Source organism: Egretta garzetta, unplaced genomic scaffold, assembly GCF_000687185.1.
Source record: "Egretta garzetta isolate BGI_Z169 unplaced genomic scaffold, ASM68718v1 scaffold485, whole genome shotgun sequence".
NCBI lineage: Eukaryota > Metazoa > Chordata > Aves > Pelecaniformes > Ardeidae > Egretta > Egretta garzetta.
Genome location: NW_009259695.1, coordinates 303,732 through 317,283, shown reverse-complemented (window position 1 = coordinate 317,283; position 13,552 = coordinate 303,732). Strand labels below are relative to the sequence as shown.

Below are 13,552 nucleotides of genomic sequence, written 5' to 3'. Positions count from 1 at the left end.
GACGTGCTCATTCACTCCACGGGTGTCCGCAGGGAGAAGCCCATTGAAGCTGTGACAGGAGCTGGTGGCCGTATGACAAAAGTGACGATCGCAGTCAAGAAGCTGCGTGAAGTGGTTTCTCCCCGCCAGGCAGCTGGCGGGGCTTTGGCTGAAGGGCCTCCAGCCCGGTTGGCCCCCAGCACCCTCCGCAGCGTGGCACCAGGTGTGTGGTTTCCCGTGGGTGTTCTGCTTAGGTTTGAGGTAAAATGTTTGTGTTGTGTTTTCAGTCATGCCGTAGTTTTACAATTAAGGAATTTTTATATTCTGCTACTGCAAAAAAAGTTGTGTGTGTTTGTTTGTTTTCCCAGACTTTGTTTTTGCACAGGAAAAGCGACTTGTGTGGGGTGAGGTGGTCAGAGCTCCGTTAGTAGAACTCCAGTCTTGACTCCAGGTTCCTAGTTCAATTAAATTAGGCACTTACCATCTTTACCAGAAAAATGGTGACCGTCTTAGTTAACGTTTCACAAATTTCACACATTCCACATACATACATACATTTCACAAATGCAGTAGGCAGGAAGGCTTTAGGCAGCATCAGAGGATGAAACAGTGTACGTGGGCAGGGACCTGAAGAAGAAAGTTAAGAGGATTGATGCCTTTCCAGTCTGTCACAGTTTTTAATACAGTTTGTAGCTCATTGTTTTTAGGCACCATATGTATCTCTTCAATTTTATGCCCAAAGCACAGTCAGCAAGCAGATCTGTGCCTAACAGGATATTGCTCCTGCCAACAGACAACTCTGAGTAGTCCCAAATTTTGGGTCTTCTTTGTGTTTTCATGGAATTTTGTGAATTATTTTGTGGTTTTATACTGGAAAAGAGATGAAAAGTCTTTTAAACGCTTCTCTTTCTCTGCTTCTTTAAAGATGATTTTTTCTGGAGGGCTTGAGCTAGTAGATGTTCAAGCTATAGATGCTCTAAAGAAGTGTTTATTTGACACTTGAAAGGCAATAAATATTAAATCTTGGATGCAGGCATTCTGAGAAAGTCATTCAGCTCTAGTCCTTTTTAATTTGGAGGGGGTTTGCATATTTTCTGGAACAATACGAGTTTCAGAGCCGGTGAGTTATACAATTATTCAGAAAACTCTTAGGGGAAAAAAAAGTTTCCCTGCTATCTGCCATAACTTTGAATTTTACATGTTAAAATTGTTTTTCTTCCCCTATAGTCTTGGAAAACAAACAAATCAACCAACACTATGCCTCCTAAACCCCACCTGCGTGACATAAACAATATATACTGTTCAACTGCCTGTACCAATGAAGTTCACGTAGATGAGTAAACCAAATGAAAGAAAGAAATTGCATCCTTTTCTGTAACTTTTTTTTTTTAAAACTATTTGTAGTAGTATTAAGTAAATAATTTGAAGGGTTTTTTAATAGAATGAGACTGTACCGATGTACCATGTACTCTTCAAATTCAAACCTGACACAGTCTGTGTTACTTACCTAATGAATAGAATGTTCATTTTGTTTCCTTAAAACACGTATCAATTACAGTTTTGGGGGAAGGGATTTTTATCTTTTGGGGTCAAGGTTTAAACAAGTTCAAAACATGTTATTTTTATAGTGTTAGGAAGACATTTTGGTCTCTGACATAACTAAAATGCATACTCCCCTCAGTGTCCTCCTTCTGTACCATATAATTGTCTCTCTAGACAAGTAACTTGCTATGTTCCTATGATCTTTAGACTTGAATTTGAGCTAGACATTGTCGATTTTTTTAATGCTCTGTTTTTCAGAGACTTTGTAATGTATTGTAAAAAGAGTCTTTAATCCAGGCTCACAGGATTCATTAATGTTTGTAAGCTTCAGCTTGATGGCTGTGGTCATTTGTGTTATGAAAGCCATTATGCTTAGAAATTCAAAGGTACAGGCAGAGGAAATGTTGAGATTTGGGTTAATCAAGGTATACTGAAAATGCCTAACAAGTCATTATGACCATAGTAAAACTGCTTTTATTTTAGGAGTCCTGAGTACGAAAGGACATCCAGAACATCTGCTTTCAGTAGAAAAATCTACAGAGCCCATGTTTTTATCACAGATGGTAAGAAAAGTTACTGTTGCTTCCTGCAGTGCTGAACTAAGAGAACAGCATTTTTCTCAAAAAACTATAGCTTCTGTAAAAGCATGGCAAATCTTTGGCTGAGCTTCTACACAATAACTGTGCAGCTGCTTTCCTCTTTGAATTGCTGCTAATGTGATATTAATGCTGAAGTGTTTGGAGGGGCTTCGTTTCCTGTACTGCTACCTGTTGCATAATTAATACCAAGACTTGGTTTTAAATTTTGGTATAATTCTTCCTTTAAAAAGGCAAATTTGTTAAAAGCCCTAAAGCCTGTTGTAGATATTTTTTTTCCTCTTCATATCATAGATAATAAAATGGACATTAGTTTATATGGAACTCTCTAAAACTTACAATTAAAAGGCTTATTTCCTTTTGATTTGTTTGTTGTGCCTTGCATAGAGTGGGGACTTGTCCCTAGGGCATCCATATGGTGATAAGCATGCATGAGGATAAAATTAACCTATACTGTGAAAGGATTGCAGCAGTGTCTCTGCATGGCTCAAAGTAGACCTAGTGAGCTGAACAAAAGTCTCAAAAGCATGGTAGAGTACTCCACCATCAAATAAGGTTAAGTAAGATTTTTACCTTCCTAACTTGCCTTTCTGACTCCTCATAAACTTCAATTATTCATGGATTCCACTTCAAGAAAATTCAGCTGTCCCTTCAGTTCCACAGTCAGCATCATGAGTGCTTAATGCTGTGTGTATGGGCAATCCTGAATTGTTTGAGATTAGCAACTTGTATAAACGTAAATGTGTGTAGTTTCACTACTACTTCTTTGGCCACAGATGAGGAATATACACTTAATCAGCACTTAGAATATCTACTTCAAATTTGAAGTGTGTTTCTAGGGTTTTTGTCCCTAAAATGTCATGTGAGTTCTTGACTATGAAGTCCAGATGATTCTGTAGTAGAGATCTTAGCATATTTTGTTCCAAGACCTTGTGTTATTGTGTGGATATGCTTACACTTATATATTCAGCAATTCCATCTGCTTCTAAAATTTTTGGCCACTGATACCAGAGGCTTTCATCTATGTTTTTCTGCTCTTGTTCTGAAGGATTATCCTAGAGAAGCTGTAGTACAAGAAGATCCTTCACTGCTACTGGAAGATAGCAGAAGACCTAAAGGTAAGATACATCGATGTACTGCTACAGCCCCTTTTTTGTAAGAAATCTGATTAATTAGAGGAAACAGGAGTTTTGTTTTTATCTTGGGTATTTTTCTTCGATGTAGAAACTTTTGAGTGAAAATAATCAAAGGTTTCTGTGATAAAAAGATGATAATTTTAATTTACATTCTTAAATTTTGCAAATTTTACTTCAGTCTTGCTGGCATTACACGAGCTTGTGTAGCTGTTGTCATTAACTGAGAGGGACTTCTACCAGTGCACCAGAACGTTGAGATTCCTTTTGCTAATTGAACTATTCGTGTCTCTGCATAGAGGATTTGGTGGGTAGGGCGCCTTGTTTGGATGTGTTTTCCTATTGTGAGTAATTGTTCTACAAATGCATGTTTTTCTGCAAGCAACCTATGCCATAAAAAGTATATTTTTAATCCTTAAGAATCTAAGAAATCACACTGTCGATGCCTTTTCCTTTAATTTCTGAATCTGCCGGTCAGTTTCAAACAGATTTGGGCAAGTGAAGACTTTTTAAAGAAAATACACTTCTGCAGGTTTCTTGGATATCTGTGGCTGTGTAGAGGAGAGAAGCACAAATCAATACGCCAATTTAAGGCCAAAAATCAATACTTTAGTTTCCTCTTTCATGCTCAGAGGCAGCAGCTAACTGGCTTATCAGCATGTGCGCAGTAGCTGTGTGTAGTCAGCAGTAGAAAAACACCGAACCTGCCATATCTCAGGTTGTTACCTCTGCTGAGCAAACAGTGGATGAAGGAGAGCCTGCAATCCTTTTAGCATAATATAAAGCTATTAAGAAAATTTGTTGTAATTTCTGATGACTGTGGAGAAATATTCATATCACAGTTCTATTTTTTTAATTAAATTTTTTTTCAAGTTAGAATTTGAAGGGTTTTATTGAATGGTTCATCTGAGCTCATTTTTCCCCAAATTTTATGAAGGTAAGGTATTGTCTTACCAAAATAGATTTTATTGATAGCAACTTTCATTACTAAATAAAATTGTGTTAAATGAAGCCTGCCCTTACTCTCATCATGATTTAAGGCTGCTGCTTAATGAAAGGCAACAATTTGTTTTTGCAATAGATAATGTGGTTTGTGCAGGCAACAGATTCTTCGCAGCAAAATTGTACATGTTGTTGAAATAATGCTTTGTGCTTCGTGACTACCTCTAAAATAGACACTTGTGTCAGTTAACCTGAAAAAGTGATTTTTATGTCCTTCCTCGCAGATGATGTTTTTATTTCTCAATATGCTACTGGTCAGAAAGAGGCTTTGAGAGCAGTGTTAAAGCAAAAGTAAGTATATGTTGTTGTCAGTGTCTCATCTGTTCTGTTTCTGCACAGATATACTACTATACTGCTTCAGTTTCTGTCAAAATGCATAGCTGGTAAGGAAAAAGTATTCCTTATTGTTCTCTCTTAGTATTCTTTTTCTGTCTGTGAGGGTGGTTTCAGTTTATTTTATCATTCAGAGCTTGCTGGAGTATCTCGTTTATCTTACATATTTTTGATAATGCCTTTAGACTATTTGAATTAATGATTACACGATACAAGAGTCAGGCAAGACCTGCTCCAATAGATAATTAATTTTGTGGCAAAACCATATAATAGTTTTAAAGACGGATAAGGACACATGCTGTTCATCCATCAGCTGGAATTCTTGAAGACCAGAAATTTAGCTGGACTTTGCTACTAGTACATTGAACCTTGCAAAATACAACCTGTAAACATACTCTTTGTTGCGGTTGCAGTCATCACAGGGAAATGCCTTTTATATTAGAAACTGTAACATAATCCTGAGAAATTTCCCATGTCCTGCTAAAAGATGAGTATAAAACTATTTCTTAAGCATTTCTTCTTGAAGCTCTTGATGCCCATGTAAGTAGTGATACCAACGTCCTGCTAAAAGATGAGTATAAAACTATTTCTTGGGCATCAAGAGCTTCAAGAAGAAATGTTTATGTAAGTAGTGATACCAATGCTACATGTGGGAAATCGTTTGTTTGGAGAGGATATGGAGAAAACAGTGCTTTTTACAGGCATTTGTTTATTTTTATAGAACTCAAAATACTCCTGTGCTTAAGGAGGTGAAGGTACAACTCTTAGGAAATGCCGCCACAGAAAAAAAGGAATGTGTTGGTAAGGATGCCAGGTCAACACACAGGGAAGTTGATTCTGCAACAACCATCGCAGCAGCAACTGCTGCTGCCATTGCTACTACAGCTCCGCTTCTTAAAGTAAGTAGCTTGTGGTAATGTTAGTTCTTTGTCAACTTAAAATAGATGTTGAAATTGTTGGTAGCAGAGAGACTGAATGTATCTACTGTTTTCTCTTAGTCTTCTCAGACTTACTGGCCAATATAACTAATAAAGAAAACTATAGAGAACTAATTTGGATTTGGCTGAATGGGCAAATGGACAGAGACCATTTGATTTATCTTTTAGAATAATTTTGTAGTGTTGCTAAACCACAAGCGTTAGGGCTAACTAGGATTTTATTTGTTTCTTTTGGGAAGCAAATCATTCCATGATGATGGGAAGGATGCTTTGTTCTCTTCATGCTTGCACTTCTTTCACAGTAAGGGCTTTTCCTCCCAGGTTCAGAATGAATTGGAAGCAAAAGTTAACTCAGTTTCAGCATTGCTTCATAAACTACAGGAGACAGACAGACAACTGCAGCGTTTTGCTGAACAGCAAACGAATACAAAGACTCAATATGAGAAGCTCCACTGTCACGAAAGAGTCAGTGAGCTTGAAAAACAAATGAATGCTTTCATGGTGCAACGGATTCAGCGCTTGGAAAAGTTACAGGAACAACAAATGAATATTCAGGTATCTAAGTAACAATGAAGAAGCTTTAGCTTAATCATGTCTTCTGTATCTCAGTGTTAATGTTATAATAATGTGGATTATATCTTAGTATTAGAAAGAAAGAAAGATCCAGTGGCCAGCACATGAGCTTGAAGTTTTTTGGGAAAAGTTTTATTTCTGATTCTGTGCCAGATATCTGTTCCTCTCCCCACCCCTAATTTTTGTGTCTGTAGAAAGTAAATGCAAAAGATGGGCGATGTTCTCATTCCCACTAAGAAATTGTTTAGACCTTTGGTGACTGAAGAAACTGAATTTAATAACTAGCCGGTCAGATTAAAAAATCTAAGAACAGTTTTAAATTGTTTCTTCAGAGATCCCTGCGTGCTTTTTGAAAGACAGAATAATGTCCAAGCATGTCTGTGTTCCAAGGTTGTTGTAAATTAGCATGTCAAAATCTGATGAATATGATTACATGGCAAGTATGCAAGCCTAGAATTTTACCTGGGGAAACTAATACATATATCAGAAATACTTTGTAATTTTGTCTCTTAGTCTCATCTCATTAGCTCTGCAGTCAACATGGGTGGCTTACAACAAATTCACGTACCTTCCTCCAGTCTCATGACAAAACAATCTGAGGAGCCGGAACAGCGATTGTTTACTAATGGAGCATCTTCATGTCAGAGGGGTTTATTTCCTACCAGTGGTCCACCTGCCCAAGGTGAAGACAAATTCTTAATATCTTACTTCCAATGTTTTGCATTAATTTGGTTTCCATTAATAGTGGATTGTACATCACATCAGTAATGAGTAGGAAACATTTCTTCTGTCTAACTGATTTTATTGCCTAATATACTGTGTAATATATACCAGTTATTCTGAAAGCATTCCAGTTTAAATTAAAGTGAGAGTTTGGTATTTATTGACTGCTTAGTCTGCACCAAGAGAGGCCTAGACCTAACCTGAAATAATCATACTGAGAAATAATCTATGTGGAAGCTTGTAATGAACTAGCTCATACTATGGTTGGGTTTTGGGGGTTTTTTTGATCCCTTTATAATAGCACTTGTAAGCATGAAACTTTCTTCCTGTTTACTTTTTAACTAGTTCTGTAATGTTTTGCATTTTTATGAAAAATTCATAATGTTAGCATGTTTTTTTTTTTCCTAGATTTATTTTCCTGTGAAGGAAATTGTTAAGATATACATAACGTTAATTTTTTTTTTTCCCCTTTGAAGCACATTCAAGCCAATTGCAAAGTCATGGCATTCGTACATCAAAATCTCCTCTAAAGACACCAGTTCCTCGGAGATATGCTCCAGAACCTGTATCAAAAAATGCGAAAATCTCAAAGAAAGAAAACCCTGTAACAGAAAAAGAAAATATTCCCAAATCCACATGTGAAGGTACTGTAAGACACTCCTGTCCTCCACTGGCATGAATAGTATGGTCTGAGGTTTACTTGTGTGGTCCTCACCTAATCTGAGCTGTTGGGTTGCTGGCACTTAAATACATATAATCAGAATATTTGAAAGTACGTTTGGGAAGGGTTAATTTTGTGGATAAGTCATTTACTTTTAACTAACTAAAAACTTAATGACAATACTGATCTAACCTATAGTGTCTCAACATGATTGCTCATTGAAATGTTTTTCTCAAGTGAAAAAGTGAACGACCGTTTATTGTCGGGTTTAAGGAAGATTACTCAGAATAATGAAAAACTTGGGAACTACTCAATAACTGTATTATTACCATTGGTTAAATTATTTTTTTTCTTTTTTAATAAAAATATGCATTGATAGGGTCTCTAGGCCATTGTCATGAAAACACCATTTGTAAAGCAAAAGAAGTAATTTTCTTTTACTGCTTTTGATCAGTTTAGTGGCGTTAAACTCAGTTTTGAAGATTTCATCAAAAACTTAAGTACCTTTTTTTAGCTGGTTGTGTTTAGAATTGCTTGAGTATTGAGGAAGAACATTTAAAAGACCTAGCTGTTGTCCTCCATCATGGACAAAGTGCCTGTTTGTGTCTTTAGCAGATCCTTCTCTATTTATTTTTTTTTTTTAGCAAAGCTGTCATGTATTCCTGTTGTTCCAGGGGTCCAGGAGTAAATTAAATGAGACAGGAAAAAGAACAAATCTGTAACATTTTATGGATGGAATGTTTCCCTGTGACTCATGCTGTCACAGTTTCATTCACCTGTTTTCTGACTTTGCTAATGTAAAGCAGTCATAGTAAGATAGATTAGTGGGAGTGGTTTTATGTGACTTATCTGAACTAAATCTGCATTTTAAAATTTAAAAAATTATTTTTACTATCCCTGGTGATTAATATAATGGTGAAATATCTGGAAAGGAAAAGAAAGTATTAAATGTATTGAACAAACTTAACAGTGAATGTACCTTTCTTTTTTTCTGCTTTAGGTGAAGGGAGATTTCTTGAGCATATTCTGAATTCTCAAGAAATGCCACTGAGGCAAACTGAATTTTCTGAGAAGGCAACATTAAACAGTAATAAAATGAGCTGGCATTCTGAGAGAGACAGGTAAATAAATGTAACAATCCAAAATTGAGGAAGATTTGTTTGGTTGGTTTTTTAGTGGAATCGAGAAAGGTATATTAGATACTGATGGTGTAAGAGTCACTGTCATGGACCTTGAGTCTGACAAAGCTCTGTGCTTGAAGTAAAACACTGGAGCACTGGTATTTCTATGCTGTTTCTGTATTTCTCTTGTACTGACGGTCAATGAAAGCTCATTGCTAAGGATAGTTTGCAACACCTTTCTCAGAGGTCAGCAGGTGTTCCTTGGAGTGCTTTTCTGTCTTCTGCATGTATTTCTTCTATTGCAGCAGCTTGTGGAGTAGTGTCAGGAAGCCAGCTATAGAGGCATCATGTTAAAGTGGAATTGCCCTTGTTGGTGAGCCTCCAAGCTGCCTACTTGTGGAAGCTGTATGAGAATGCTTTGTTGGGAAGGAGCAGCATCAGCCTAGCAGTTTCTAAGATTTAGAGTGAGTTAGGAAATTTTTTAGAATTTAGAAATATATCCAAGGTTGAAATATTGCTCTGTTAGATCTGAATTTTAGATGTAGTTTTACTGTTCAGAACACAAGGTGTTAAGTGGTAACCAGAGAAAACCCAGTAACCTGTCTTTCAATTCAATTTCATATAAAGGTTTGGTATTCTTGCACTTCAAATTCATGTTCAAAGTTGGTTACTTTCTTGGGCCAGATGAGGAGCTGTGAGACTTAATCAGGAATGTTTCTCCCATCAGGCATACTGCTTTGCGTACAGACTCATTCCCTGCTGTTGAAAGCTCCTTCCAAAATTGCAGTTCAATTGAGAAAACAGTGAAAAAAGCAGATGATTTGCTCCAAGATCTTGGCCAGTTGAAAAGAGAAATGCATGACATACTACAGGTAAGGTCCATGTTACCAGAATGACCAAGAGTTTGAATAAGGGGAATAAAAAAACGTGGAGAAAAACTTACAAGGTCTGGTATCAGTAGAGGAGTTGCCCTTGCTTCTACCTCTGTAAAAAGGCTGACATTTGTTTACAATTACTTGAAATATTGCAGTCTTTTTATGTGGAAGGACCTTGAGCCTGCATAGTATCTCAATGAATATGCAATGGACTAGACTGTAGAGGCTCTTACTGCCATTGTACCTAACATAAAAACAGGTTTAAAAAAAAAAAGTATTTAATTGTTTGTTTTAGGGTTTCAGATGTTTTCAGTGCCTGTTTTGTGCTTGATCTCTTCCTGTGATACTAGAGCTACAGAGCTCATACAACGTTCCTGTTTGGGAAAGAACAGTGTTCTATTTATCTGCAGTCAACTTTAGGGATGACTTAAGCTGCTTCCTTTCTCATTTTGCGATGTCTTTTTGTGAAGCATGCCATTTCCAAAGAATTGCCTGGCATACATCATTAATTTTTTCTCATGCTAATGATTTTGTACCTTGGGTGCTAGAATGGTTCTGTGCTGGCAGCATGTAACTTACGTCTGGCTTTTGAAAAATTGAGGGGTTTATCTGTTTATTAAACTGGTTGCATGTGGAAGCAAGTTATACCTGGCCATTTAGACTGTCTGCTGTGGTCCTCTCTGTTCTTGTAAATGTAAGGAGGGGGGAGGGAAGAAAGACTTGAATATCCACAGGTTTGTGAATTGGCTTGGAACATAGTAGAGAGGATTTTATTGGTTTGTTTCTGTGGTTGAAGGTTTCAGGTTGCATATTTACCTAAAAATACTGTGTATTACGTGCCAGTTATTTGTTACTGTATCTTTAGAAAACATAGCTTCATCTGTCCTATCTTATAGTATAGCTGGTGCATTGTTTCATAGATTTTGTAAGATATTAGTGGTTTGCATGTTTAACTGTTCTCACTAGTAACAGGACCGATGCCATGTGCCCCATTTCTATTGCAAATACTTGCTTACCACTATTGCTAGAAACTTACATTGAATAACAGCTTAGTATAAGCAGCACAAAACAGGACAAGATGGGAGAAGGAATGGCAGCTGAGAAAGACACAGTTGACATAAATGGATTCAAATATCTTTTTTTCATATGAAAAAGATCGATAGGAAGACAGAGATGATGACTTCAGCAAATGCAGAGTTGAGTCAGTTACTTAGCTATTGAGAGAGAAGTAGAGTGAGAAAATAAACACTTGGGATAAATGACCGCTAGCTCTGTGATAGGAGCAAATGAAAGGCCAGAGTTAACTGAGGTAGGTTGAGAAGGAACAGAAGGTGGTGCTCTAATCCGAAAGAAGCGTGCAGTGAGATTTAGTAGTTCCCAAGGAATTTATTGTGCTCATTTAAATTGATCAAATATCTACTCTAGATTTCACCTTGACAGATCTGTCTTTAAGTTTCAACAGCTCTTTTTCTGTCTTTTTAGGAAGCAAATTCATGGAAATCTGACATGAATGGTCTTATTAAGGTATACCTTGAATTTTTATGGTTTGGTTTTTCTTTTTTTAATACTGTAATACTGAAACAGTTTTGAACATGCTGGCAATGAGATAACACCACAGTAACTATTGCATACACAAATTATTTTTTTTAAAGTTGCTATTATGTGCAGATTACATTAATCAAAGTAAAATTTAACTTGTTCTTTGACTTGTCATATTCAATCTTAGTGAGCTATCTTGAGGGAATAATACAAATGTCTGGCAGAAAAGCTGTTGCCTCAAAACGGGCATGGTGTGGACTGCTAATACAATTACCATTTCATGATCTGAGTCTAACTGGCAAAAGTCTACGTAATTTTACATTTGAACGTGTATCTGTATTTCTTAACATTTTCTCACAAAGTTCACCTGTCTTATTGAGCTAGCATTTGACAAAAAGTTTCATTTTAAAATTAAAACCTATATAAAATTGTTAAATAGTTTGGTATACAATAGTTTGGCCATACACCTGTTAGAACATAAACTTTTGTTTAATTCTGATTTGATAAAAGAGTAACCTTAAAGCCAAAACCTACTTTTTTTTTTTTTATCTGAGATATATTTTTTTCTGTTCATTCAGTTAACGCTTTCAGAGTCTACTCAAGTTTTGGCATTTTGGTTTTGGTTTGGTTTTTCTTTATGTGCATTTATCACTATTTAAATTTTTTTGCTTCCTTTCTGGAAAATGAAGCGCTCTGTTTGGGATCCTCTGGGTTTCCTGAGGAGTGTGAGAATGAATGTGAGAACTACAGTTGTGTTGCTCCTTGTTTCCCACCTACTTGTCCCTTCCTTTTGTATTTAGTGGCTTGATTTTTATCTCTGTAAAAGGGTTCTGCAAAGTAAAAGGCTAATAGTTGCTTCATTGTTTCTTATAAAAAGCAACAATCAGGAAGAAGGGGAGAGGATTGTGGTGCTGTTGAGGTGTTTATTCTGTTGTTAAAACGTAGGCATATTGCCTGGTGTTTCTTGGGATGTATTGATGCCAAATGAGTGCGTATATTTAGAGAACTTTGGTTTTTATTATGCCTTTAATTATACTTAAATACTGTTACATGGAGAGATTTGCATGTAATACTTCATATATCTAATTGGCATCTTTTCATGTGCTTATTTGCTTCACTGGCAAATTGCTTCTCATACATTACATCATTTGTCATTTGAGAGCTTTTTGATGTGTTTCCATTTGCTTAACTTTTAAATATATTTGCAACTTCTTGAGTAATTGAAGTTGATGATAGTACATGTGGACGGTATTTCATACAATGGGCATTGATTTGATAATAGATTAATAGGAATTCTGACCAGTCTGTAGAAAATTGAAATTACAATCTCTGATTAAAAGCTAGTGGTTCTGTTTCAATTTTAGTCAAAAAAACCTACTGTTGCATCTGATCTTCCTGAACATCATCAGCTCAATAAACCATCCATCCTTCAAAATGTTAAAGTGCCAAAATCTATACTAAGGGATGCTGAAAGGATTTTGAGAGGAGTTCAAAACAATAAAAAAGTTCTTGAAGAAAATCTGGAAGCTGTTATTCGTGCAAAAGATGGGGATGCCATGTATACTTTCATTAACGCCTTGACTACAAACAGGTTAGACCCTATTATTCAGTGCTTTGTGTGACTACTCATTGCTTGTGCTCACCTTTTATCAACTCTCTCAATTTTTTTGATTCTGTGCATTGAAGAACTAGGGCAGTTTCCTGAAAAAAAGTATTTATTGATTCTTCTTTGCAATCATGAGATGATTCTCTTGAACATCAAATGTTTTTTGACTCTCCTGATGTGACTTTAATTTTTTGATGGATGCCTATGAGGTCTTGATATGATTGATGCTCCAGAATTTAATCTGAATTCTGAGACTCTATCATCTGGACAAACTGCTCTGCTGTCATGACAAGGGGCATTTAGCTTTTTATAGACAAACTTGCATTAATAGGAAAATTAAGCAGTAATTTAATAATTTTAAACAGAAGAGGCTTCATTAACCTGTGAATGTTAGAGTTAGTCATCCTACAGCAGATCTTTGGCTTTTGAACTTTTGCTTCATTAGTTGCATTAAATACTCCTGCTTGAATCATGATGAAAATTTTCTTAAAATGCTCCTTAATCTTGTGTTTTCCTGAGGAAGGTAACTATTCTCTTCATGTAAAGATTTCTTTCAAGCATGATATCCGCTATCATTATCTTTTAGAGGAAGTGGTAATTTTTGTCATCTGCTTTTTGTCTTTCAAGTTGGAATGTTTTTGTTGCCTTGCTTTTTCAGTTTTTCATCAAAATAGGAACTGACACATGCCTACGCTTATTCATAGATGTTGTAATAATAATAGTATGTACAAGCAGGGGTGGTGTTTGCAGGTGACATTATATAAGAACAGATTTAGGTTTGGGAAACTCGGATAGGGTATGCTTAGTGCCTTTTGGACACTGTTAGGGGTACATAATCTTACTGTCTCTGTGTTCTGGGTTTCTCTTTTTATAGTGTTTATAGGTCATTACTTTCCCAGGAACAAATCTGTGCAATTTAAGAAGCACTGAC

The 13,552-nt window shown here is 36.2% G+C and overlaps 1 protein-coding gene across 1 annotated transcript in view; it reads left to right on the top strand.

Annotated features, from left to right (window-relative positions):
* The window catches only part of KIAA0586 (KIAA0586 ortholog), an 81,842-nt gene that overhangs the window by 6,983 nt on the left and 61,307 nt on the right, over positions 1-13,552 (top strand). The window contains exons 2-13 of the mRNA XM_035894345.1: positions 33-202; positions 2,005-2,084; positions 3,166-3,235; positions 4,477-4,543; positions 5,307-5,484; positions 5,845-6,078; positions 6,610-6,778; positions 7,296-7,463; positions 8,481-8,601; positions 9,329-9,473; positions 10,959-11,000; positions 12,380-12,606. Coding sequence (XP_035750238.1) covers positions 73-202; positions 2,005-2,084; positions 3,166-3,235; positions 4,477-4,543; positions 5,307-5,484; positions 5,845-6,078; positions 6,610-6,778; positions 7,296-7,463; positions 8,481-8,601; positions 9,329-9,473; positions 10,959-11,000; positions 12,380-12,606 — 1,631 coding nt within the window. The 5' untranslated portion in view covers positions 33-72. The remainder of the gene's footprint in view (positions 1-32; positions 203-2,004; positions 2,085-3,165; positions 3,236-4,476; positions 4,544-5,306; positions 5,485-5,844; positions 6,079-6,609; positions 6,779-7,295; positions 7,464-8,480; positions 8,602-9,328; positions 9,474-10,958; positions 11,001-12,379; positions 12,607-13,552) is intronic.